Genomic DNA, 27,246 nt, shown 5'->3' on the forward strand with positions numbered 1-27,246 from the left:
ACTGTGAAGAAAGATTAAACAATTCTTTTAAGCTTTGAAAATGGCTGTAGTGATTAAAAGAGGTTTTTAAAAAAAAATCATTGCCTTTTTGGGCTGGTAGTGAAAAATTTCTCAAAATGCATCAAATCACCTTATAATTAGCCTCAGTGCCTGCTTTTCCTGGAGTTAAAATATTATGGCATACACACAGCATCGGTTTGCTGATGTTATGGAACTGAGGAGGTGCAACGTAGACACATTCAGATAGCTCTGCACAAAGTCAGCCCAATGCTGATTTGGTGCTGAAGAGGGGCTGGGTCTGGGCAGGCTGGACCTGCAGAATGAACAGCTGTGTCAGAACAGGCCTTCACATGGATTTTTTTTTTTCTTTTCCATGGCAGTGGGTTTTGTTTAGGGTTTTGTTGGTTGTGGTGGTTTTTCTGGTAATGGATTGTGACCTAGACTTCACTGTTTGTTCATCAGTTTTTACTGGCTTGTTATCCTTTCTCCACAAATGACTAAGCCAGTGCTCCACCGGTATGGGTGCAGTATCAAGAGTCTGAACTACCATCCCCCTGAAACTGATTTTTGTCTTGTTACCCTGCTGTGCTGGCTTGGTGCCTACTTGCATAGCTGCCCTTTGTTGCAGTGCAAAGGTGGGGAATTGATGTTAGCCTGCATTCTCCCCAGCTTTCTCTTTTCTGCTCTCAAACGAGGGCAGAGCAGGGCTGCTCTCTTTGAGGCTACTGAGAAGCAGTGGGTGTCAAAGGAGGATGTGAAATGCATGAAGGCAGAGAAGGGAGGAAAGCAAAAGATAACACAACATTAACAATCCTCCTTTATGCTGAAGTCTCTGACATGAGCACATTGCCTAGAGATAGGTAGACAGAGCTAGATGCTTTCTAGTGTTTTCACCATCTTATGTTAGATGTCCGTATGTCTAATGAAAACCATTACACTCGGAGAGAGCAAACTTGGAGGTTTCTTTTTATTGCCTCCTGTTTTCCTTCCTCCTCTTAGCCTCAAAATAAATCGTTTCCTGAAATATATGTAAGGTCTAACTAAAATTCAAACTTAAGTATCTGTAAAAAACAGACTTTACTTTTAAAATTGACGTTCTTTAGTTGTTGAGGGGCTTTTGTTTTGCAATTTGAAATGCTTCTAAGTTACTTTCTGCTAGTACACTCCTGAATTTGACAGATACATTAATATAAAGGTTCCTTTCAAGAAAAGCTTTATTTTAGAAAAAGCACAGTACAGGGTAAGTAAAGTAGGTTAGCGAGTCATATGGTATTATGCTGCTCTGTTTTCTTGTATATAAAGACAGCATAATTAGGAGACGAAGAAATCAAAATATTAAGGCTATCTAGACTTGGAGCAGAGAGCTGGAGGATGGGTAAAATTGTCAGGAGTCCTTTCCCCTTTAACTTACTCAGGGAAGTCTGTAACAAGCCCTGCTGCTTTATTCCTACACAACCTGTGGGTTATGTGTTTCCAAAATGGATTACACTTGTTTGTCATCAGAGCTTTCTTTTTAGAGTGGCAATACTTACTGAGATCACCTGCTTTTTGAGTACACAGAAAGCTTAGATTTTGTAGGATATATGCATTTTCATATTTGAATAAAGGAAGTAGTTCATCTTGATGATTTTTTTTTCCCCCCTAAACCTTTTTCAAGTAAACTGGTGACCTAGAAATGAAGGGAGGTAGTGTTAAGGAAAAAATGTATTTAAAGTAAAACTTCTGGTAGTAAGTGAAAAGAATGTTGGTAAGGTATAGGTCCCTTGTGTATGTTAGAAGAAAGCAGGGAGAAAAGGCATTTCTGCATCTGATAAATAATCTGAAGAGTAAAATGCTGCTTTCTCATACAATTTTCAAAATGTCCTCTTAACCTGCAAAACTTAAGCAATGTGCTCTTATTTCTTTATCTTCAGAACACTACTTTGCTATAAAAACTACTGGATAAATTACAGCATAAATGTATTAAATATACTCATCTCAAACCTAGTCATATAGTATTAGGAGGGGGATGCCCCTTTTTTTTCTCAGGTTGCATCTGTAACTCAATTTATAATGCAGCTTATAAATTAATATTTTTTTAAACTATAGTTTACAGCTAACTAGACATAAAGAAGTTTATCCTAATTGTTCTCTGGTTGTAGACACTGCTGTTGGAAGTTATAGTGCAATAGGCAAGCAGAGTTGAGTTGACTTGATTTATTTACATGATAATAGTACTAAAAAGGGAGTGACAGACCTAGGTAGCCAACCTTGAAGCCCATACCACTGTACTTGACTATTACTAGTACCTGAGGTAGTTATCACAAAGTTTACTTTTGCAGGGAATCCATGTCTGATTTAGCATGGATGGGTCAAAGAAACCCTATTTGTTTTTTACATTCAAATTTTGCAATTGCCGCTGCTTTCCTGCCAGCTGAACATGAATTTGGAGGGTATGTGAGATTAATGGGCACATGGTGTGGTGCAGATATTTCCAGTAATGACTGTTACATAATTGCAAGGCAAGATTATGACTACCTCAGATATATACATTCATGTTGAATTTTGTTATTTTACTATCTGCAATGTGAAGAATATTTTCGCATATTTCTGTAGCTTCTGCCACATAAAGTCAAAACAGTTCTAAGGTCCTGTCTCTGCATATCTGATAGTTACTCATTTGTGAAGATAGTCTGAAAAGTTTAGTAAATTTGCGTTTTCTCTTCAGTGGTGGATTTGTGTTACATACCGTGATTTTTCAAAATACCCAAGTAACCTAAGTGTTTAGTATCAAGAATGTTTTAACTGTGCCAATGTGTAAAATGGAAATTAAAAAAAAATCTTAGTGATGCCATATCAGTATTTCAAACTATGTTCTTATAAAGGCTGTCACTGAACTGTTAGTAGTCACCAAAAGTCAAATATGTATATGAGTCTTCATGAAGTCCTTGATAGTTCTAATTATCTGTGTTTTTATTGTACAAGAAGAAGAATGGTGAGTTTAGGTGGACTTAGTAATTTAAAGAGAGGTCTTTAAATAGCTAAGAAATTATAGCAATCAGCTGTAAGTAATGTTTCTGAATAGCACAGTAATTACTTTAAAGTGTTTAAAATATTTATCTTTCATCAACAAAGCTCCTTCATGCTTGAGGCATACCACACAAAATTTACTTTTTATAAAATTTGTTACAAATACCAGTGAGAACAATTACATATGCATGCAGAGTCTGAGTCTTCTTAGAAACAATATGGAAGTAGCATTTATACTGAATTTTGAGAAGAATCTTTTTTGGCTGTAGCAGTTAAAAGCAATGCTTGTTAGAGCGTGAGTCAGTAGAAAATATACTTGCTTTAATGTTAAGGAAATACACTTTATATCCCTGACTTTCAGCTGTAGCTCTCTGTACTCTACAGTTTATTGGATAATGTGTGTGATGGGTTAAACCATTAGTGAGTTTGTCAGTGACTGAAAGAAAATGTTGGTGGGAACACTTGGTAGACTGGAGAGCAGATCTGCCATTTAGAGGGACTGTGATGAGCTGGAGCAGTAGGCCAGCAGGAGCCTCCTGGAGCTGACAGACAAGTCCTGCACCAGAGACAGGAAAAATCCCCTTAGTCGAGGCAGGCTAGGGACTGACTGGGAAGCGGCTTTGTGGAAGTGGGTAACGGTGAACAACAAGCTGAATGGAAAGTCTGTTGTGTGGTGTTGCATAAATGAGGATTAACTAGGGAGTTGCTCTAGTGCTTGTGCCCCACCCTTGGCTGAGGACTTGTAAAGCCACCCTGAGTGTGTCATGTCCTCTTTGGGACCCCAGGACAAAAGAAATGTGGGCAAACAGAAAAGAATTCAACAGAGTGCTGGTAGAATTATTATGAGCTGGAGCATATGCTCTATTAGAGACTGGGGGGAACTGCCCTGTTCAGACTGAAGATGAAGAGGCTGAAGGTAGATCTAATAGCTGCTTTCCACTACCTGAAAGAAAGGCTTGTAGAGCAGATGGAGTCAGACACATCTCAGACATGTCTCTGTTGGCATTGGAGGCAGTTACCAAGAACAGTTACAAGGTGCAGCAGGAAGTCTGATGAGACATTGGGGAAGGGGGCCAGGGGTGAGCCAGGCGGGGGAATGAAAGTGCTTGAGTGGAAACCCACGGGAACAGTCAAAACTTGACTGGGCAAGGCCTTGAGTAAACTCATTTAACTTTGTGGAGGCAGCTCTTTTGGGGCAGTGGGAGGAGCTATTATTCCAAAGCTTGACCTCCAAAGGCACTTCCAAACTAAAGTTTTTCTGTGGTTCTTATATATCAGAGAGTCTTTGGTCTCTTAGTTAATGCTATGGTTGGTTCTTCCCAAGTACTTCAGTGGTTGTTAGACAGTGGTGAACCACTGAAAACAGACAAGCATTGTGATTTTTAAACTTAAGGGTTGGACACATTTTTATGCAAGCTGCAGATTGGTATTGCTTGCATAGAGCTAGAGATACAATTTAATTCCAAGCAGCTTTTTTTTTTAATTTATATTACTAAATTGTTTTAAGAAGAAACCTTGAATAGTCCAGACAAAATTGTGCATATGTGCTATCCTGAGAGCTACACCATTTTGTTCACATTTTTGCTTTCTAAAAAGATACTGGAATATAAAAGCAATGAATTACAATTTCCTTTCTAAATTTAAGCAATCTTTACCTGTTTTTTACATTAATTCTTTCTGTTATTTAGACCCTCTCAACAGCCTTCTTGAAGTATATCCAATTCTAGAGTCAGTACTCTGATAGCAGTTGCATCTCTGTCAAATATAGAAACAAAATAATTCCTTACTATTAAGGTATTTTTGTTGATAAGTTTAAAGGGGGGGGATTTCTTTTGCCCAATATATTGCAGTAGGGTCTCGATTTTAACTGTCTATATGCTGTTACCAGTGTCTCATTGTAAGTTGTTTGTAGATGTAATTTTCCATGCTGTCATAATCGTGTATGCAGATTTAAAACTATGCTGCAGTGCAATGCATATGTTGATGGCAAGCACTTGAGCAGTGCCCTTTATTCTCTCGGTGATCCATCCTGTTGTAGAGTCAGGTGGGTGAAAGAGATGTGTGTAACATCAAGATCCACGTGAAATTTCAAGTTGTTTGAAGAACGACAGCACTCAAGTTTCAGAAAATGACTGTAAGAGTCTAGCATGAGTGAAACTAATTTTCTGAAGAGTGTTTCAGGCTGAGACCCAGGGACAAAAGAGACCCAGCTTTCAGCCTGTACTAATCCTTTGTTAACACTGCTCAATAGTAAAAGGTTCAGCAGTTACTGTCTATTAACATTAAACTATGACGGAACTACCAAGAACTTTTTAATGTAACAGGTATAAATTCGGATTAATTTCAGTGACTGCTAAAGGATCTCCAGTCTTGCCTAATGGAGGAAACAACAATTCTCAACATGTTTCCCTGTAACAGTAATTTTTTAAACTGTTTTAGTGGGCACTTTAAAGACATGAATAATGTCACTGATAGGTCTCTGAACCCTACATGCATAATGTGGCATACTGTATTTGTAAATTTATAGTTGAGGTTTAATATGTTGCTTAATGAATTTGTGTACCAACGCTATTTTCATGGATTAGACATTGTAGTTTTGCCAACTCATACTTGTTCTAAATATGTAAATATTATTTTCAAAGCTCTCAGATTCTGTGCATCTCTAATGAAAACTAATGTCTGTCTCGCATTTGGGCATTCAGTGACTGCATTTCTAATAAATGAATATTTATAAATATAAGTTACTTGGTTGATACATTTTTCAACTGGATCTCTCCTTAGTTATTTGTTTATTAACTTTCTGATCTTTGGCATAAAATACAGAGAGAAAATTTTAATATTTTATTTTAGGCAAAGTTATATAGCAACCATCATCTCTTGTTTAAGAAATATTAGTGGAGTCATATGAAACTTTTATGCTGTCACTAATCTCACTTTTGTTTGAATCTTATTGTTGTTACTTTAAATATTGTTATTCAGATATGAACATCTGTCTTTTGCAAGTACTGTTTTTTGCTAATACAGAAACTCTCTGATGCTTCGATCAAACACTTTCTTAAAAACAGATGGATTGTGGAAAACAAAAAGTAATCAGTTTTGACTATTATGGTAGTTTAAATATCATGCAGACTGCATAAGCTTTTCAGGAGCGAGCAGGAGGGAGGTGTAAAGTGTGTAAGGTGCTTTTGCTGATAGTTTGAGAACTCTTCCTTGTTTACTGGCTTGATGAAAACTCAGTTTTGTTTTGATTGTCAAAGTTCCGGCCAGCACGTTCTGTCTTTGTCGTGTCTAGCCAATAAACTGATTAGTTCTTGTAGCTCATCAGAGCATTAGTAGCTTCCTGAAGTCTGTTTTGCATAAACGGGGGGTACTGTGACACAAAAATGGGAGAATGATGTGTCCTTTCACTTATATTTTCAAGGGGGCTGGGGGGATTTTATGTGTTTGTGTTAGGGCGTTTTTGTGTTTATTTTAAGCTTTGAGTCTTAAGGATTCTGTGAAAAGCAGTTATTTTTAGATTTTGTATTTTTGGAGTTTTAGGATTCTGGCATTCAGAATTCTGCTGATTAAAACTCTTGCCAGGTCATATATATCAATATGTGGACTGGATAGCCTTTTCTGCTGCTTGTTTTGAAGCTTTGTCTTGGTTTTCTTACATGTGATTTGGTTTACTACTGTAAAAATACTGTATCCCTGGAGAGAAGTTGAGAGGACAGCAATATAAGGTTATGAGGATGAATTGACTTCGAGGTCTTCAGACAGTGCTTTACACACAGTGGAGATCTGTCTTAAGATATCTGACTCCACTATGTCTAGCTAATTTACTAGGAAGTTTTTGATTCCTGGGATATCAGGTGGGTTGACAAAACGTAGTTGATTACAAAATGCAGCAAATTCATCATTCAACTCTTGCAGATTTATTGCTGTTATATTTGGAAACTACAGGAACTATTAGAAATTTAAACAATACATTGTCTTAAACATTATCTGAGTGTTCAGAGAATAATCTGAGAAATACAAATTTGTAAATTTACCTGCCTTAAATAAAATTACCTGCATGCTTTCTGGGAGGTAAGGAAGCTGGAATGAGGAACAGAAGTGAGTTAACTGCACATTACCATTATTTAACTTTTTTTTGTCTTTCAGAGGCTCACTTGTTTGCTGTATATGCCACAAGGGTCAATACACTTAATCTTCTAACATAAGTCTGTTATTTGTTCAGAATTTCTAGTTCTTCTGATCCATAAGACGTGTCGCTTATCTCTGTTGAATTTTGAGGACAGTAAGCTGTTCACCCAACTTTCCTAATTACTGTAATATAAGTGTTAAACAAGTAAATGTAGTTAATGTTTGTTTTATTTTTTTAAAGTAGGATATATCCAAATATGTAGATTCCTTGTTTAGGTCTGCTGAAGCTGCCTAGCTTAAGTAGGTCTCAATTGTTTTGTTTTGTGTATCATGGTAACAGTTTTATCAACTGAGTTATAGTCAGAAGTAGTAATTGAAGTATAAATCAATCAATGCCTCCTGTAGGATGCCTGTCCATACATTTATAGTGAAAGCTGTAAGCTGTTCTCAGTGCTGTCTCCAAGGATGAAGGAATTATGCTAAATCTTCACTTTCCCACTGACAGTTCCTGAGGAGGAGGCAGTCATTCTTTGTGCCAGACATTGTAAGGCTAAACCTCTGACTGTGTAGGCTGGGGTTCCCAAATGCAGGATTGCTTGAGTACATTCTGCTCCAGGGTTGTCACTGTCACTGCCACTTCCTAAACTTCCCAGCCCAGTGAGCTATGGGATAACACCCTGTGTCCAGGCAGCTCGTCATCTAGGGCAGGTGTCTGCGTGGTGGTGCTGACTGCAGCTCAGGGAAGTGCCTGTCAAGAGGCACTTGCTGCTAATGAGGAAACAAGGGTGTGGAAGTACTTTCTGAGTACTATCGGGAAATGCTCCTACAGAATACCTGGCAGGAGTTTGTTTACAGTTTCTTGGAAATTCTTGACTTGTGTTACATTCAGTCAAGGAAAGCAATGTGTTATAAACCCTGCAATATATATTAAACTATGCCTTTTAGTGCACTGATAGGCATCTGTGCAGTATGCTGGAGTGAAGCAAATCTCAAACTCCTTTTGTTTCGTCCAATTGCTTCAATTTTTATGAGCAGTTTCAGAAGCAGGCAGAACCTTTGTCCAGTGAATAGATTTCTGAATTTCATCTTGCTTCAGGGGGTCTGAATTCTCTCGTGGGTATATGGCCAGCTTCTTGAGACTTGGCTGAACATTGTGCCAAAGAGGGAAAATTGGAGACTCTGTGTTCCTTCTGAAGAAACAGCCACTTTGGTGTCTTGGAGAGTTAGGGCCTATAAGGAAATTGATCTTTTGCTTTTCCCCATGTATAAAGCAGCCTTCTCTAGTAAGACTAGCAACAGCTCTATTCATCTTAGCTCTTTGTGTTCCTTTCTATCACTTTTGATATTAGTTGTTTGCTTGATTTGAATAATTGATTTGCATGTATAAAAGCCTTTATTACTCCTAGACCTATGTTGTTCTCAATACATTTGAAACATAATAAACTATTCAGTTCTTGTAATATCTGAACAGGATGAAATGGTGTGCTGCCTCAGGCTATTTTACTAAACGTAGTTACTTGGATAATAAGGAAATTATGTTTCAAACGTAAACTTTTACTTTTGTGTTGTGTCATGAATCTGGCAGTATATTTTCTGATTATATCCTACATTGTTGCAGATTATTTTAAGATTTACATATCCAAATGTAAACGCCTCAAAAAGTTTTTCTCTTACTTTAGTTTCTCTATATTTTACACCTGTTTTTTATCTGTAGTTAAGAACAATTAGATATTTTTAACAAATTATGAGACAGTGTAGACCAGTAGCAGCAGGGAGTGGAGAAACAGGCACTGTTAATTGAGGTAATGAAATCCATAATTTATGGCCCAATATTTCCTTAACAGTGGGAGATAAGATATGAATTCAGGTTGCTTTCTCTTTCAGTTTGATAAGTTGCCACATCACTGTTTTCATAGGAGAATGCAGATGACCTACCTTTGGCTTCAGGCAAAATAGGGAAGAGAAATGTGGGGAAAATAAATTCAAAGATAGGTCAAACTTCTGTAAGAAAAGTTTTCATGTTGTTCCAATCATGTCTCATTTACCTTTTTTAGCTGAAAAAGAATATATGTTACTAATATTAACAAAGTCTAATTTTACTTTCACAGATAAATTTGAGCAGTTTTGGGCAATAAATCGAAAACTCATGGAGTATCCTCCAGAAGATAATGGATTTCGATACATCCCATTTAGAATTTATCAGGTAGGAGACAATGACATAAAGACACTTTTTCAAAATGCTTCCACTGAGGTGTCATATATCATAATTTGTTTGTAGAATTACATGTTCCCTTTTCTAACATTATGGTAAAACTTTGCATGCCCATATTTGCTGGACCCTTATGTTGCATGAATTAACAAACAAAATAGACTATGTTTATTGTAATAGGTAATAACCATTCATCATGTTGTCAGTGTGTAATATTTGAGAATGTGCTAAGGCTGGTATAGATGATGTTTGTCCGTTTTTAGAAAAAAATAAAATAACCCAAAAATCTAATTCTGTTATTTAAAATAACTGCTAACTATGAAGACTGCTTTAGATGCAAAATGCCATCTGAAAGGTCACAGTCAAACACTTCAGGAGCAACACTTTTCCCTCAACCACTGCATAGGCCTCTTTTCTTGTTGGCATTTTAAGGTGAAAGTAATGGCATAGGTCTTGCATCTAGTTCTTACCTTTGTCTTCTAATTGTATACCTTACAATCCAATCCTTAGCTTTGAATGTTGTTTTTTTTCTGTTTTAATACACCAGCACCCAATTTTTCTCAGCAGTTTATTTGGAGATGTTCCTTGGAACCCTTACAATTTTTTTACATCCCCTTAGTTTTTGTAATGTTAAGGTCACAATGAAGTTCAGAATTATGTGTGGTTAAAAGCTTAAACAAAACTCATGTAGCCTCTCTCTAAATTAAACAGTTGTCCTCTGTTGGAATGTTTTAATCTATTTCTCCTTAGGTTTTACACCTGTAGCTATCAAAAGAAGGTCCTTTATTCATAGTACTGAATAGTCTGATACTACTTTATAACAGGTTATAATGACCATAGATACCTATACAGTCTTGCAGTGGGATAGAAGTAACTTTTAATGTTACATGTAAGACATTTACTGTCATAATGAAACTTTAGATTGAGAACGGAAGTCAGTTATTTTGTCAGAGATCATAGCAGATGGCAAGGTCTGTATAAGTATCAAAAAGTATGTATCAGGAAAAGTAGTACTCACGGCATTTTGTTTGGCTGATGACTAAGTCGTTTGCTTGTTCTCTGATAGGTGTGGGGTTTTTGTACGTCTTTTCATAGAAATCACATAAATGGGTTTGCAAAATGGAGGTTTTGCTGTGAATGGGTTGCAGACCTTTAAGGCTTGAGGGAGGCTTTCATTGATATCAAATGATTTCATGCTAGTAAAGCTTTAAAAAAAAAGAAGAAATCTATTTGGTAAAATCTATCCCTTTAGCCAGTAATACTTGTCTTGATTCTCATTATCTTTTCAATTGGAAACCCTTAGTTGCTGTAGTTCAAACCCAAAATATCTAAGAATAGAAGACCAAAGACAAATAAAAATGATGCTGAGACAGCCTTTGGGAAGGTTGGTTTATATTACTTTCAGTAATGCTGCTCTTAGTATTTGTAAATATTTTTAGTCATGTTCCTCTTTTTAAAAAAGTGGAAGCAGGTGTTTCTAGCTTTTTTTGTTTGGTGTGTTGGTTTGTGTACTGATTACTGCTTTAGGTATTTAAAGGAATTTTCAAAAAGTCTTAGGAAGGGTGAGATTATAATTTAATTCCAAACAAGGAATTCATTCCTGTAGTTTTAACGGAATTTTACAGTACTTAGTGACAGACTTTCATATGTAGAAGTAACTGATTCTAAAATGTTCTTAAGATGTATTTAACCCCTACCCCGAATGCATTTAATTTCCAATAGTGCTGGTAGAAGTCAGCTTTGCGTTCTAATCAGTTGCTTTTATATCCCTATATAAATACCCGATTTAACCTGGATTTGTATTGCAGTGGATGTTTATTCCCTGTGTGTTGTCACATGGTATTCTTGTAGATACTTAAGGATATACAGGTGGATGGCAGGAAATGACTAGGCATTGCCTTCAGCAGGGAGACTTCCTCCTCTTAGTCTCCATACCTTCCATTACTCCAAATTATTAGAAGAAAATTCTGTGAAGGGAGCTGTCTAGATTGTTTTTTGTCAACATGAGGTGGATGAACTTGTTTTCCTCCACAGAAATGTATTAAATTATGACATCAACTAAGAAAATTAGTTTTAGTAGCAGTTAAATGTGACTCAGCGAAGTTGCTGCAGAAAAAAATGCATTCAATAAAGTGATCTGATGTGTTTTTCAGTGAAGGATTGATTATTTTAAAAACTCAAAAGCTCTTTCAATTGTAAAGCTTGTCTATTAAAATGCATTTCTAAAGAGTAATATGAATCATACCTCCTGTGGTGACCAAATCTGATGGAGTGTGTGGGAGAAAGAGATGGCAAAAATACGAGCATCGTACTTGGGTAAGTCAAAACTAAACTAACCACAGGTAATTTTAAAAACCCTTGTCCAGCACCTCTTCTAAGTATAGCAGCTTAGATTGGACCAGAATCCTGGTATCTACTGTAGATGGTGAAGAAAAAGGCTGAGTATCACTAAGGATCAAATAGTTTGCAATTTTAAGTTAACTTAGATATCTTGGAGATTGTATTACCAACTATCACATTCTGTTAACTGTGTAATATGGAACTTGCACCAGAAGAAACTTTGACTTAAGTGGAAACTTTTTCTACCGGAGACAGTTTAAAAATAGTGATTATATTTTTGTGACACTTACTTTGATGTGTAAAAAAAAAAAAAGTTCCCCACTTCATCCCTTCAGAGGTGTAAGCTGCTTTGTTTTCACTTGACAGGTGCACAAAACCTTTTTTGACTTTTTGTCTGATAGTACTGTTGAATAGACTGCTTTTTGCACTTGTTCTTTAATAGCAAGAGAGAAAATAATAGTAATGTTTTGAATATATTCTGAATTTAAGTGTTGTTTTTCATGTTCAGTACTAGAGCTATTTTGACTTGTGGAATTTTCCCCCATGTATTTAAGCCCAGCTGATGGTGTGCAGTCTAATTGAACAAACTATATGACTGATAGATGGCAGGAAGTTTTCATCAGTCTTTGTCTCCGGGCACTGTGACAGGTCATATTAGTCAGGCACTGGAAAGGAGTCTCTACATGCTGATAGTGACTGCTCTGATGAACCTCCGCCTTTTGTCCTACGCTGCAGATGAGAGCGCCCTGAGTCTCAGTTATTGTACGCTTAGTTTGCACTCATCCCCCAGTTTTGGTTTTTGCTCTCTGCCCATGTCAGGCTCGCCCACTTGCTCACTCTCTCCCTGTCAATCTTCCACCTTTCCTCTGGAGTCTGCCCTATGAGTATATCAGATTTAAAGTTGTATATAGCATTTCATTCTTGGAAATAAAATGACAAAAGTATGTGCAAGAAAATGCATGAAAACTCTTCATGACAAGTTCTGAGTTCAGATTTCTAGCGTTGCAATTGGCCTGGGGCAGGTTGGCTGTTTGTGTGTTTGCCAGCCCAAAGGGGGATGATCTGGGATTGTTTGTTTGCTTGTTCCTTTATTTGGGTACTGGGAAATGCCATGGTACTGGAATGAGCATTTCCTTTGCTTCTATTTTCGGAAGGTTTTGAGTAGTTTCTTAATTTTATTGCCTAATTACATAGTAGGCCTTAACTTTCAACAGTTTTTCCTATCCTAAGTCCCTTAAGATGCTATGATTAAGTCGTACAGCCACAAATTCTTATGATGTTTGTCTTCCTGAGTAACATGAGTGAAATTCTCCATACTTATATATCAGTTGAATGCAACACTTTGCTCTTTCTGTCAAAGTTGCAATATGGAGATGTCTAAATAGACTTAATTGTTTACTATTACCTAAAAATACCTAAAACTTACCTTTAAAAATAGCAAAGTGGGAATGGGAAATGAAATATTTTAAGACATTATTGATATCTGTCTCAATTAATGAATCAGGAGCTCAAGCATGGCCATTTCCAAGCAATTGAAGGTTTGTTTTATTCATATTCCCACATTAATTGGCAGAACTCAGGTAATCAATTGCAAAACCCATTAGAAGTATGCAAATCAGCAGCACAGTTTGGCCCATGTTATGACAACTATTTAAAAACTGATCAAAACAGATTAATTGGAAAGATATTGGGTCCACCTATAAAGTTTTCAAGTAATAATGAATCTACCCTTTTATGTTAGTAGGTTATTAAAGTTTTCTTTTATTAAAAGTCTCCATTGCATTTCAAGTCTGAATTTGTCTCGCTTGAATTTCTAGATTCTGTTTTGCCTTACACCAGTTTAAAGTCATCTGACTTTCTGACCTCCCAAGTTCACTTACAGAATGATTTCAGGAGCTTCAGTTTTCTTTGGTAAGCGGAGTCAACTGAGCTCTTTAAGCCTCTGGCATACCACTGCTGAAGTTGGATTTTTAGTCATCTTTTCGAACTCTAGCTAATATTTTGATAATTCTCAAGATTAGTATTGAAGTTAGGGAGACATAGAGGCAAAAAGTATAGTTTATAGGATATTAGACCAAAAATACTTCAAGCACTGGTGGAATACAGGTGAAGTTAGCCGCTACTTGAAACTTCAAATCTGAAAACTTTTATGAAAGAAGTTGAAATGTAATGACTATTCAAGCAAAAGAAATAGAAAATCTAGTTGACTTGTCAACCTGAAGAGGGCAACACAACACAACGAGTTTCAGCTTTTTGTTGTCTAGTGTAAAATGCTTTTGAACAGACCTGTGTGCAATACCTTATTTGACTTTTTTCTTATTTATTCAAAATTATTTTTTTATAAAGGACCTGCTGAAAATAGATCAATTTATTTATTTAAAAATTCCTTTTACAAGGAGGAAGTTTGAGCAAATAGAATTGTATGAAATGGTGATTGATTTTGTGTAACAGCTGGGCTCAGATGAATTTCTGTGCTGAAGAGAAACAAATGGACTCTGGTTCATCATCAACTGAGTACACAGAATGATTTATTCTAACAACTGATGGTTCAGCACTAAAGAAACAGTAGCACACTTTCACCAGTTCTAAATTACTTCAAAATCAAAGCTCTATGAATGAGAAAGTTTAAAAGCTTTGTTAGGTAAATCTATTTTCCTAGTGCCTCATAACTGGGGGGAAAAAACCAGAAACCTGTCTATCAGATATTGCACGTGGGCAGCATGATCTGTAAATTCTTGTTTTCTGAACTGGATTGTTTTGTTCTGTGTTGAAAGTAATAGCAATTTGACTAGTTGTCACCTTCAGTTGAAGGTCACTGTGACCACAGTTGAGGTTCCAGAATTGCATAAGCTTTTCTTATCCATCTAAGTGCACAGTGAAACGGCTAACTCAAACCAGCTCTGTTAAAGATGACTTTTTTTACATATTCTATGTTAAGGAATGCCCATGCCGATCTCTTAAGAGACTTAAGGAACCTGTGTGGAAGATCAGCCTTGTGCCTTTAAGAATCTTGGTATAGCATGGGAACGGGAGCCGTCAGAGTTTAAAAGAAAAATTCTGAGATTATAAACTGTATTTGTTGTCAGAAATGTGACTAAAGTTTCCATAAATATGCCCAAGTTGTCTGTAAAACTGTCAATCTGCCTAGTTCAAAGCTATAGTACAATTTGCTTGGTGTTCAGGGAAGGAGATGCAGAAGAGATGGGGCTGTAAAACCTCGATTTGGGTCACTTCTCTGAGCCATGGTTGAGCTGTTACCAAGCTGGATAGTTTTAAGCTAGCTCAGGCTTGTCAATAGGAGCTGCAGTGAGCCTTCGGAGTCTAATGTAGGTGGAGCTTGTATACAATGAATAAAGTAGTTTTGCTTGTGTGAAAAATAGTCTATTGAGGTTCTGAATTACATTATAACTACTTTAAAGCAATTTAGGGATATACTGTATTCTGCACATTGAGAAAAGCTGAGTAGTATTTTTTTTTAAATCCTTTTTTATCTTACCGTACATAGGATACTCTTAAATCTCGGAAGAATCTAGGTGTGTAAAAACCCAAGTAGAATCCTAGTAGTTACTAAATTAATTTGTGTAAACACTTTTATAGATTTTTATTTTTAAGTCAAAGTACATTTTGAGTTGCAATGAAATAATGAACACTTCTGGTGAAAAAAAAAATTGTCTGTTCCTAATTTGCAAATGCCGTAATCTTACCAAATGTCATTTGCACTCCCTAATTGCACATTGGTAGTTACTTTTTTAGCAAATGGGTTTTGTATAAAACTCTTCATTAGTTGTCTTTTCTTTGAATTGTCTTATGATAATGAAGTTTGATATAAATAAGTTTATGTAAATGTTCATGCTACAAGTTTGAATTTAAACCATGAGGTTTGAATTCTTGTGGCTCTATTTCCCTAACCTGTTTTATTAAGATAGTACTCTTGTAAATTTATATATCATCATAAATTTGTTAGGGTAAAAAAATTGCACTTTTTTTTTACCTCAGCTTTGAATGTTAATTCTTAAGAGTATGAAAACATTGCAAGGCTGTGATGAAAACAATGAATGAAGCAGTAATTCAGTTGAGTTAGATCTGTGTATAATTACTATTAGATCTTGTAATTTAAATGCACTGCTCTTTATTAGATTGCTACGTTTCTTCTGATCATTAAAGCTGACCATTTGACTTCTCCATTTCACTTGGTTTAGTCAACACAAACTGATTTGCCACTTTCACCACATGCTTCGTAATGTGGTCAGGTTCTTATTTTGTAGCAAAAGGCCTTTGCCTACCTTACAGTTACAACCTCGAACTGTATTTCTCCGAGACTGGCTCTCTGTTATAATAGCAAGATCAAAAAAAACCCCAAAACACCTAACACCCGAGTTGGTGAACTGCTTTGCTTGCAGAAAAAGGGGAAAAGCAGATACGGAATTTTTTTCTTCAGAGAGATGAGGAATGTCATCTCTTAAAGTTATTTCTGTGGCTGTACAGCATAAGCAGTGCCTATTGCTTAGGAATAAAGGTAGAAGAAAGCCTGACCTATGATGATGATACAGAACTCTGCATAGATGAAAGTCACAGAAGTATCTGTTTTGATTTGTCAATAACAGTATTCCATCTTGTTTATCCTTTGCTTATTTTTAAGTAAAATAGGTAAATAAAGCAGGTTAACTTTTGCACAAAATTGAGGGTTAGAACATACAGGAAGTGTTCAGGATTTTGGAAAGTGCCAAGACTTCTATTTGCACTTTTTAGAAGGCTGAAAGTGAATTCTATACAGGTAAGTGTGGAATGGAACAAACCTATAAGGAATTGGGATATGACACCATATTCTAGGAATACAATACAAATTAACAAAGAAATATTGGAAATTTAGCTGTCCTTGAATATAGGAGTTCCTTCTAGTTAGTCATTACTGTAGAAAACTAAGGATAATTATTGAATTTAATAGTTTGAAGTAGATTGAAAGTGGTGTATGAAGTATTGTACTTTTCACTACTCCTAAGCAAGCAATATAGTGTTTGCTTATGTGCATGTAAATCCATTTCTAAAGTTGTTTGCTTCATAAGTAGTCAGTGCTCCATTTCTTACTTTTATGTGAGGTTTAAGTCTGCATGTGCACTGCAGCTGTGAAGAGCACTATTGATTTGTTGTCCCTGACACTTCAGATACTTTGATATTTTTTGCCAATTGCAAATACGAATCCTTTTTTGGGAAGGAAATGTAATACTTTAAGACCACGCTTTCCTTGTCGCTGTCTTTATCTTTTCAGTGCTCAACAAAACTGCCTCTAGAAGCCATTTCTTCTGTTTAGAGTCTGTTATTTCTTGCTGTATGACAGTTGCCTTCGGTCTGCTTTATGTGTCTAGAGTGTTGACTTTCTTCTGCCTCTAGGATCTGTACAATTTACTGGAGATTAAATAATGCAAATTCAGTTGTTCAGAGAATATAGTGCTACTTTACCTGCACAAGAAAATTTAATTGATTTAATGTCACCAGGTGACAACCAGAATGTGGTTCAGCCATGCCTGTTAGGTATTTTGAGTGTTATTTCTGCAACTTTTTGTATGGAATTGGTAACAACTTTTGGCAATACATACTCTTGCTAAAAATGACCCACCAGGTATAGCAAGACATTTACAATGAGACCTATGATAAGGAAAGCAAAGCGGTATCCTGGGCTGCTGTAGGATGAGAGTTGCTGGCATGTTGAGGGAAGTGATCCTTCCAGTCTACTCAGCGCTGGTGAGGTCACACCAGAAGTCCAGTTTTGGGCTCCCCAGTGCAAGAGAGACATGGAGCTACAGGAAGAGAGTCCAGTAAAGGGCCTCTAGGGTGATTAAGGGACTGGTGCATCTAATAAGAGAGAACAAAAAGGCTGAGAGACTTGGGACTGTTCAGCTTAGAGAAGAAAAGGTTCAGGGGGATTTCATTGATGTCTATAAATATCTGTCTGAACATCAGGATGTACTTTGAACACAAAATCGGTGTGGACAGCATGATGCGTCTTTAGAAATAGTTACAGAAACTGAAGCAATGTCTTCTATTCTGAAGTGTTGCAATGTACTGATCCCATTAAATTTTAAATCACAAATTTGTTAATGGTTGCTTTTTAACTAGGCATATTTTTTCAGGTTAGTAGAACATGTAGGACTTCAACTTTCAAAGCTTTTACATGCTTCTGATTACTTATTGCTATTACATAAAGCTTTTTCTAAAGGATTATAAGAAAGCATTCTCTGCCAGTTTACGTAATATGGAAAAGGGTGATATTTTGAATGGTTCTTTAATATTTTTATAGATGAGCAAGTAATGGCCCTCAACAATGTATGGGAGAATTAACTGAAATAGTTGCTGTATTTCTCTATAGGTTTATAATAACACTATACTATTGTTAGTTGTGTAGAAAGTTAGGATAGAACTGCAGTTGCTTCATACAGTGTGCTCTATTCTAAGAAAGGCTTCAAGGAAGACATGAGTTGTTGCCCACACATGATTAAGAGGATAATCCTTAACCATTTGTGATCAAAAATGGTTCAATATTATTGTCTAGACTTAACTGTAATAAGCCCTATAATGTAAAATTTTAACCTTATTCCAGATGTGTTTGTAATTCTAGTTGTGTCTTTCATTTGACTGCAGTCTTGACTAAGATACTAGATAATTTTGGCTGTATTACTTGCATGAGTTCATGCAAGTATTTGCCACATGATATTTGCCACATGTTATGGTGGCCGTTGTTATGGACTGTTAAAGCTTTCACTGAGAGAACACATCATATAATTGTCCTTGGTTTTAGAACAGTAATTATTAATGTTCAAAACCCAAAGAATGTCCAGTTCTTGTAATACTGTTAGGAGTGCTTTCAAGAATAACAGAATTTTCACTTGATAGTGTGATTCCTTGATATCTGTGATTGATACGGTGATTGCCTCCTCATCCAAGAAGTTTTAAAGATGTATCCAAGTACACATTTGTCATGACCATTCATATGCATATGTGTGTGTATTTGTAGGATTATCTTAAGCTTCTATATACTTCTGCACTACTAATGTAGGTGACTGCTGTTAGTGTAATTAAATGTATAAAGTGTAGCCTGTTTGTTTAATCTTCTTTTGCTGTTGTTGTGTCAAGCCTCTTAAAAATACTAGGGAGTATAAAGTTCCTGTCCATCACCATAAACACTTTTAATTTCATGAGGAAATCAAAGCTTCCTTCTTATAAAATAAATGCAGAAATTCTAATGCTAATTTTAGTACAAACTCAAAACGTGAAAGGATTCATTTTTTTCCATAGGTTACAATCAGGTATCTATTGTAATTTTTGCAACCACTGAACTAGATAATTTATTAGAGGAATTTAAAATGTAATATGGGAAAACCAAGTAATTTGATTTATTATATGTGTTGATTTTACAACTCGTTCTGCAACCCAGAGCACATGCTGTCAGTGATTTGATTTTGTGGTAATTCGAGATAGATGTGTTGGGCATGTTTATACTCCTTTTTGTCTTATGGTTTTTAGTTACATGTTGGACATATAAAACCTTACTTAGTTCTTTTATTAAAAAAATTAATTGATTTTATTTTATTATGAGATGTACCTTATTCTCTGAAGAGTGATGTTGCAGATAAGCAGTTCAAAATTTTGAATGATGACAAAAGCAGTGCTTATTCAAAGCACACAAAATCATAACTAGAGCATCTACTTGGAGTTTGCAGAGGCAAATTAAAGAAATACCAGGAACAGTCTTTTTTTTGGAATGTTGTTCCAGTCCTAACATCTTGAAGAGTAAAGTGAAATAGAACATTTATCAAAGGTATAGAAAAAAGCAGTGGAGTGTCTGGGAGAAGCCCTCTATTGCTTGGAAGATTTGAAGAGGAGTAGAGGAGCAATGATTACAGGATAAAGGAATATCACATTGTTATGTTTTATACCTCTTGTAATAGAAGCTCAAAAAATACTGATAAAATTTGAAAGGTGACATTTCAAATAGATAAAACGAGATCATTTTTGTGTTTGTACTTGTTGGAATACAAAACTTGTCTATCAGCAGAAAAGGATCTGATAGGATTATGTAGCAGGCCATGGACAGCAGGAGCTGGGAGAAACTCCTTACTCTGAGGAGCTTCATCACAAGACCCATTAATATTTAGCTATGTTTGATTGTCCTATCTCTTTCAGCAAGATATGGAAAGGCTTTGTGATGATGATGTCCGACGATGTAGAAGCCCTTTTATTCTCTTCCCCTCATGTGGTCCTCGCTGCGGGAAAATATTAACCACTTGTGTAACTGTAGCAGAGAATTGTGTAATCATCTAGTTAGCATAATCCGTCCCCTGATTAGCATAACCTGTCCTCTTTATTAACACGTCCTGCCTCCAAGACTTTATATTGTGAAGCGTGTATTCAATAAATATTCCAGTTTCTACCCTCGACCTGGGATCGCATAGTTTTATTGACCACTTATATGTACTTTAAGGGGACCCCTGGTGGCCTAGTGGTTAGCATGCGGGACTCTCACCACTGCGACCCAGGTTCGAATCCCAGTCCCCCGGGCAGATGGAGCTCGTTAGCCCTGTAAGGCCATCCATCTATGAGAAAGTCACTCTAAACAAACCTACGTCCTGAGGACCTCACTGCCATTGTCCAAGCTCGCTTGGCCCCGGCAGATGAACCTTAGGATTAAAGGGTGGGCTCAGTTCAGCGCATGCTGTGTCTCACCTAAAAAATCCATTGCGCAGGCTGGAAAGGTAAAAGACCTTTCCCAAAAATCTTCGTTCGCGAAGACTGGCCATTATATGTACTTTAGCTCATTCAGCTGAAAATCACCCTTATGGAAGAGACAGAGTTTATTTAAAAAAACCCAAAAAACAAAACCAACCGAACAAAACAACAACAAAAACCAAGAACAACTCCCACCCAGAAACATTGCTTGCACCTTCTCTACAATTAAGTACTTGGTGATTCTGGTCCAATATTAAGCAAAAAGAAGTCAAAGGTACCCACCCAGAAACACCAGCAGAAAAACAGCATTTCAGCACCACTGGAAGAGCAGTATTTCAGATGAGGTTTTGCAGTATCTTGTTTTTGGACAGACGTGGTATTCTGATGGTTCCGTGACTACAGCAATTCATCATCTTTTCAGCTAGTCACTTTTACATTGTGCATTGAGATTTTTAATTGAAAACATTTCTACAAAGTAGAAGGCATCTTCTAAAAATATGAAAAAATGTTTTTGAGCAAATATTTAATAAAATTTTATTTTCAAGGAGTAGTTAATTGTCTTTTTTTTTAATGAAATAAGTTGCATCATTATACAAACTCTTATTATTAATTCTAAAGCTTCTTGGTTGAGTTTAAATTGGTTTAAACAAAATGGTTCTATGAAATTAAGAGGGCTTTTTTTAGTATAAAGTGGTTCATTACAAAATGGCACAGACTATGAACTTGACAAGTTACTGAAAATATGATGGAGTATGTAGGGAAGTCTCAAGTTTTACAGTTTTAGGCTGCCAGCTTATGCACATGTGGGAATTGTAAGAAATTATTTTTTTACTTTGTGTGTTCAATGTGTATGTTGACTTTTATTTGTTTGAATACTGACTAGCAGCTGAGTGTTTAGGCAGAAAATCCAAATCCCTTCCTCTAGATGAAAATACTGGTAACTGTGATTTTTCCAGATTAAAACCTAGCCATTCATGAGTTATGTTTTTCATTTTAAGATGCATCCTGTATAAAATATCTGACTAATTAAATTGTGGATTTCATGCTGTGTTTGATGTTCTGTTGATTCTGAAAAGGACCAGGCAGGCTGACAACTTTTTTTTTTTCTTCCCCTTTCTCTTGTCAGGATGATAGGGGAAAAAAAAGTTAAAATTGTTAGCACAGTGTGTAACTGTATAGCTTGTCTCTAATCCTGGGAGGCTTTACACTACCTTAAAGGGTGTCTTAAAACTTGCCCTCAACTATATCTCTTGTCAATGCCGCTATACCTGAATAGGTAATTTTAACCTGTTTTTTTCTCACTGTGGTGTAATTTGTTTTCACTGCCACTTTCCTATCACTGTTATGGTTTAAACTTGCTAAAAAAAGAGTGAAGTTTTCATTTGTTCTGCAAAGCATGTGATTTGTGGTGCTATGTAATAATGTAGAAAATGAGAAATTGCAGTTAAGTCCAACTTTCTAGAAAATATGTTAATTTAGAGATGAATATTTGCTTTCATATAAGTTTAATTATTTGGTACTAAATTGTGGATATGATCAGTGTAAAATGCACTGCAATTTTTGGGTCAGGTGATTGTCTTCATATGCTCATATATTTGAAGCCATTTCCTTTGAAGATGTCAGCAGTTACTGATTGACTTTCACCTGTTGTGTCCTGCAAATGCATCCATAATCTTTTGAACAGCTCACAGTAACATGGAGGCTAGACTGTAAAATAAAATAATTTAAAAAGTGCTACATTCTGTTGAAGCTATGATAATTTTAGTAGGAAGAACTATGGATACTGTATGAATACATGCTTTTGGTCTAATGTGGATTATTTAAAATTATTATCAGCAGTTATGCAGTAGTGTCTTTGTGGGTTAGTTTATAGGTAGTACTTTTTTGCGTGATTGATTAAGCAAATATTGTACAAAACACAACATTATGTAAGCAGTTATTCATAGTGGCTATTCCTCCATGTGTTGTAGTAAATAGAATCATAGACAGTTTGAGTTGGAAGGGACTTTTCAAAGGTCATTTAGTTAAATCCCCCTGCCGTGGGCAGGAACATCTTCCACGAAACCAGGTTGCTCAAAACCCTATCCAGGCTGGCCAGGAACACTTCCAGGGATAGGAATACTAGAGTAGAAAGCTGTAGTCCAGTTAGGCTTATATTCCTACACTTGAAAATGGGTGATGGTAAGATTTTTCTGAAATTATTTATGCTCCTGTATGACTAAGCTACTTTGGAAAGTTATCCTATAAATATTGTGGATTGTAGGATGGGACTTTTCTTTTGACTCTTAATGCAGAAGGCATCTGCTGCATGTGAGGGAAGAAGTGTAAGAATGTTGGGGTAATACTGTGCCTGTAGGATTAGATTTGTGAAACCACAGTCTTTGTATAAACAACATCTAGTTACTTTTATCATTTTAACATTGATGAAGACCAGTGATTTTTATTTACATTACCACATCTGTGTTGCTTAACACTTAAAATACAAAATTGAATTCATTTTCTGTAATGTTTCATGGTAGCAGCTAAGGATATTGTTTTGCAGCAGTCAGCAACTATGTGGGAGACCTGAGAAAATACATCTTTGGCTTTTTTTTGCTTTTCCCTCATATTTTTTCCCTCCCTATTATAACTAGGGAAAAAACTGATCATAATTTATTAATAAGAAATGAGAAACTGCAGTACACACTTGGGAAATTTTTATCTTAAAAGTCTGATGACGATAGCAACCTTTGCCTGCATACTTCTGGTGTTTATTCCACTTCTGCTACTTCAGATGGTAGGCACTTGGGAGCTATGACTAGACTTCTGTGAATACCTCATTCTTTTTAAAAATTAAACTTGATACCAAGTTGTTTTGGCTATAACAATGTTTTAAGGGGGGGTGCCTTTTTTTTTTTTTGTTTGGTTTGGTTTGGGGGTTTTTGTTTGTTTGTTTTTTGATTTTGGTTTTTTTTTTTAGTGTTTTGGAAGTACATTTCTTCAGTATAATGTGCTAGAGTTTACTTCTCAAGTGTGGATCTATCTGAGGTGGATCCTGGTTGGCTGTGTGCATGCCATCATTTTTCAAATGTTCAGACATTTCATTAGCACTGTTTGTATCCAGATTTTGCTACCCTGAGGACACAGAGAAACATCATCCCAATTTTAAAAAGGGAAACAAGGACGACCCAGGGAACTGCAGTGCCCAGCAAGATCATGGAGCAGATCCTTCTGGAAACTGTGCTAAAGCATATGAGGAATAAGGCATTCAGCTTGTTTAGTCTGGAGAAGAGAAGGCTCTGGAGACACCTCACAGCAGCCTTCTAGTACCTAAAGGGACCTACAAGAGAGCTGAAGAATGACTTTTTACAAGGACATGTGGTGACTGGACAAGGGGGAATGGCTTTAAACTGAAAGATCCGTAGTTGAAATCATTCTGAATTCCTTTGCATATCTGCAGCAGAAGTGGGGCATATATGTTCTATACGTATGACTAGTTCTTTAGGTAGGCAGGTTGTCTGTCAAAGCACAATACTTTTTTCCTTTTGTTTTTTAAATTGTACTGTTTCTTGCAGCTGAAATAGTTTGAAATTTTTGACATAAAATCTACTGGAAAAAAGTTCACCTGTCTTGACCTCTTAAGGGTACTTGTTTGCTACTGAAAGTGCCTAATGTTCTTCTAAAAGGAGGAAGATAGACTATCGCAGAAGATATTGGATATTTGTTACAGTATTGCTTTGACTTGGCAAAACATAGGTGTATGTTGAATTCCTAAGTTTGTGCTCACTGCTTGTTTTAATTAAAGAATTTATTAAAATGTTTTGTTCAGGCAGATCATATTTCCATAACAGAAGGTTTGGTGGTTTTCTAATGTAAAAAAAAAAAAATAATTAACACTTTTATATCCATGACACTGTCTATAAATCATCTTCACACTTTTTTCTGGGGTGACAGCTTACTTGCAATTGTTAATAAACAAAAACTCCCCTGCATTTCATGATATGAATGAAATGCAAACTGGGGGGGCGGAATGGGGAAATTCCAGATGTTTCCTTTCCTGCAGTCTTTCATTCCGTCCTATCTTCTACCTGTCTCAAATGGTAACACTACATATTTGCACAGTCCTTAAATTGTTGTTTTTGTTAATTTTGTTATTAAAACAGGCAACAACAGAGAGACCTTTTATACAGAAGCTGTTTCGACCAGTTGCTTCAGGAGGGCAGTTGCATACTTTGGGAGACCTGCTAAAAGATGTGTGTCCTAGTGCTATCGCCCCTGAAGGTACTGCAGAAATAACTTTTGTCCAATAAGATATTTTTGTCTGTTGATTTATCGTTTCTTTTGGTATGGTTTTATTTTTTAATAGGGGTATTTTGGAGGTAGAATTAATCCTCAGTACCAGAGTTTCAGATTTCGCTCCTTCCTGGCTCTTTATTGTGCCCTGCATCACCTGCACTGTTTTGACTGAGTCCTTAGCCACTCCTGAAAAATTAATCTCTGGAAGTTTCATTTTAAAATTCATCTACTTCTTTGCCATCATGCTGTTTTTAATAAAAACACTCATATGTTATTTTCTGCACTTTAAAAAAAATTTCTTAAGCATCAGCAGAAGTTTTGTTACCTTTAATTTTTATATTGCAAAAACCTTTCTTGTGTAAAACTCCAAAACTAATAGAAATTGAAGATGTTTTCAGAATGCCTTTTTCCCTGTTGAAGTCCAGCCTTTTAAAATGTACCAGAAAGCAATTGTTACAAGTATATAATACTGTATGATTACTAAGTAGTATTGTGTGACAAGATAACAATTAGTTCATGTAGCATTATATCATTTCATACAATAGCATTTGTTGATCAGAACTTATTCAGAAAACAAGCATTTCTGAATGTTATTTTAGCCTCAAGGATTACAACTACTGGAACTCTGATACACTTTTTAGGTGGGATAAATGTAAAAGTAATGTACTCTGCAAATTAAGATCAAAGTTTTTTAGTGTGAAAGGTTTTTCATCTGGTTCTTGCTATTGTCTTACAAGTACCCGTAAATTAGTAACTTCTTTTTTTCTTCAGTCAATAAATCACAGTTTCTTTTGAGAAATGTATGATATTCTAGAGAAGATCTTGGCACAGAATTTACTGGTGTAGTATCAGTGTCTTTTGAGTGAAACACTGAATTTGAAACCAGAGTAAAAAATCTGCAAGATTTTGTTGCACACAGAAGTCGTGTAATTCAAAATCAAACAGTTGTCATGGATTTCTCTAAGTATCCCGATCTTAGAAAGTGACTGAAATCTCAAACTGTGTTTTTACCCTGTTTAATACTTGTTACACTTGTTTAATACTTGGAACAATTTCCAAAAACAACAAGTTAAGAAAAATATGAAATGTTGCTAACCATGTGTCTATTTTTCATAAAGCTACCATAAATTTTGGAGCATTGTTTTAGGTAGTGCTTTTAGCTAACTGTCCAAGAGGTAAAGGAAGATACAAATAGATACTTGAATATTAGCACAATCAAGTTTAACCATCTTCAAGTACTTAACTGTCAGTGTCCTACAGACAGTAATGAAAAGGTACAGAGTGAGTTTAAAAAAAATGAATGACAAGGATGGATGCATTTAAACTTGGAAAGCAGTAAAAAGCACAAATTAAATTAAAGAAACTCAAAAAGCATTTATACAAAAGTTATTCCAGTATATAGTGGATGATAATTTTTACAAAAAGGATTTGCCAAAGCTGCAGGTGTCAAATGTGGTAGGTACTGCCTTTATTAAAAGTCTGAATGTAGTGCAGTTCTATTTGAGTAGCAGTGATTGTGCTTCCCATCAACAGGCCTTCTTTTCAGAAGTTGACAAAACTGCCAACCTTTAATAGCAGAACAGAAATATGCTGTGCTAATTGCTTGTTTCATCTTTGTTAAAGACTAGAAAGACTTAGAAGGAGCGATGTGAAATTTGTCGGGTTTCCTTGTATGGAAATATGCTTGTCTGTTCCTGTGTGCATCTGCCCAGTTTCTACTGAGAAACTTACAAACTTAAGAATTTAATAAATTTGATCCTTCACATGGGTGTGAGCTGTCTAGAATTCCACAGATTTTCTCCTGTAATCCAGCTTTGTATTGTAGCGTTGTTTGGTTGTTCCTCTTGTATTCTGAGTGTTCTTCTCTTCTGGTATATAACAGAAGGAAAGCTAGCTGAGCTAAATACAGAAAATAATGTGGACCCTTGAGGAGTTATGGGGGTAGACTGATACGTAGAGGCAGCGGACCAGTGGAGCAAACTGACTGAACAAGTAATTTGGAAGAAAATGACAGATCTGGGAGTCATTAAATGTGATGGGGAGAGCGACTATAAACAATGTGACAGGATGAAAGAGATTGGGGCAAAAGCCAAAACCTGACATAATAAATGCAAACACCTGGACAGAGTAAGTGGGATAGGAGATGATAAAAGGATGACGGAGAAAAAGAAACAATGCTTGTGGAACATACATAGATTGTGCAAGGCATCTGTGAAAGAACAGGGAGTAGAAATCCTGCTGGACAAGTGATTTGGAGAAGGGATTTGGAGGAACAAGTTGAATCAGAAGTTAAAAAGAAAGACAGTTTGCACTGGCAGAACAACAAACTGCAGGTGAATGGGTGGTCAGGTGGAGCTGGAGATGGTAAGATAAAGGACTGAGGAAAACCTGTTCAGGGTTTGCTGTACCCCAGACAGGAATACAAAGTAGAAAATTAGGCATGGCAACATGGAAAGGAAAAAAGCATGGAAAGCAAAAAGAGAAGCAGAACTAGAACAAAATGATAGGGATGATGTGGAAAGGTTCAGACTTAGTGTAAAGTGACCTGAAAAGATAGATGTCCA

At 36.1% G+C, this 27,246-nt stretch overlaps 1 protein-coding gene across 5 annotated transcripts in view; it reads left to right on the forward strand.

Annotated features, from left to right (window-relative positions):
- ATG5 (autophagy related 5) overlaps positions 1-27,246 on the forward strand; it is a 74,903-nt gene that overhangs the window by 22,397 nt on the left and 25,260 nt on the right. For all 5 annotated transcript variants that reach the window (XR_003535974.1, XR_003535976.1, XM_027694033.1 and 2 more), the window contains exons 6-7: positions 9,246-9,340; positions 24,550-24,667. Coding sequence is in view for 3 of the 5 variants with exons in the window: in XM_027694033.1 (XP_027549834.1) it covers positions 9,246-9,340; positions 24,550-24,667 (213 nt within the window). In the remaining 2 variants the exon portion in view is untranslated. The remainder of the gene's footprint in view (positions 1-9,245; positions 9,341-24,549; positions 24,668-27,246) is intronic.

This window comes from Neopelma chrysocephalum, unplaced genomic scaffold, assembly GCF_003984885.1.
Source record: "Neopelma chrysocephalum unplaced genomic scaffold, ASM398488v2 Primary Assembly neopelma1_23, whole genome shotgun sequence".
NCBI lineage: Eukaryota > Metazoa > Chordata > Aves > Passeriformes > Pipridae > Neopelma > Neopelma chrysocephalum.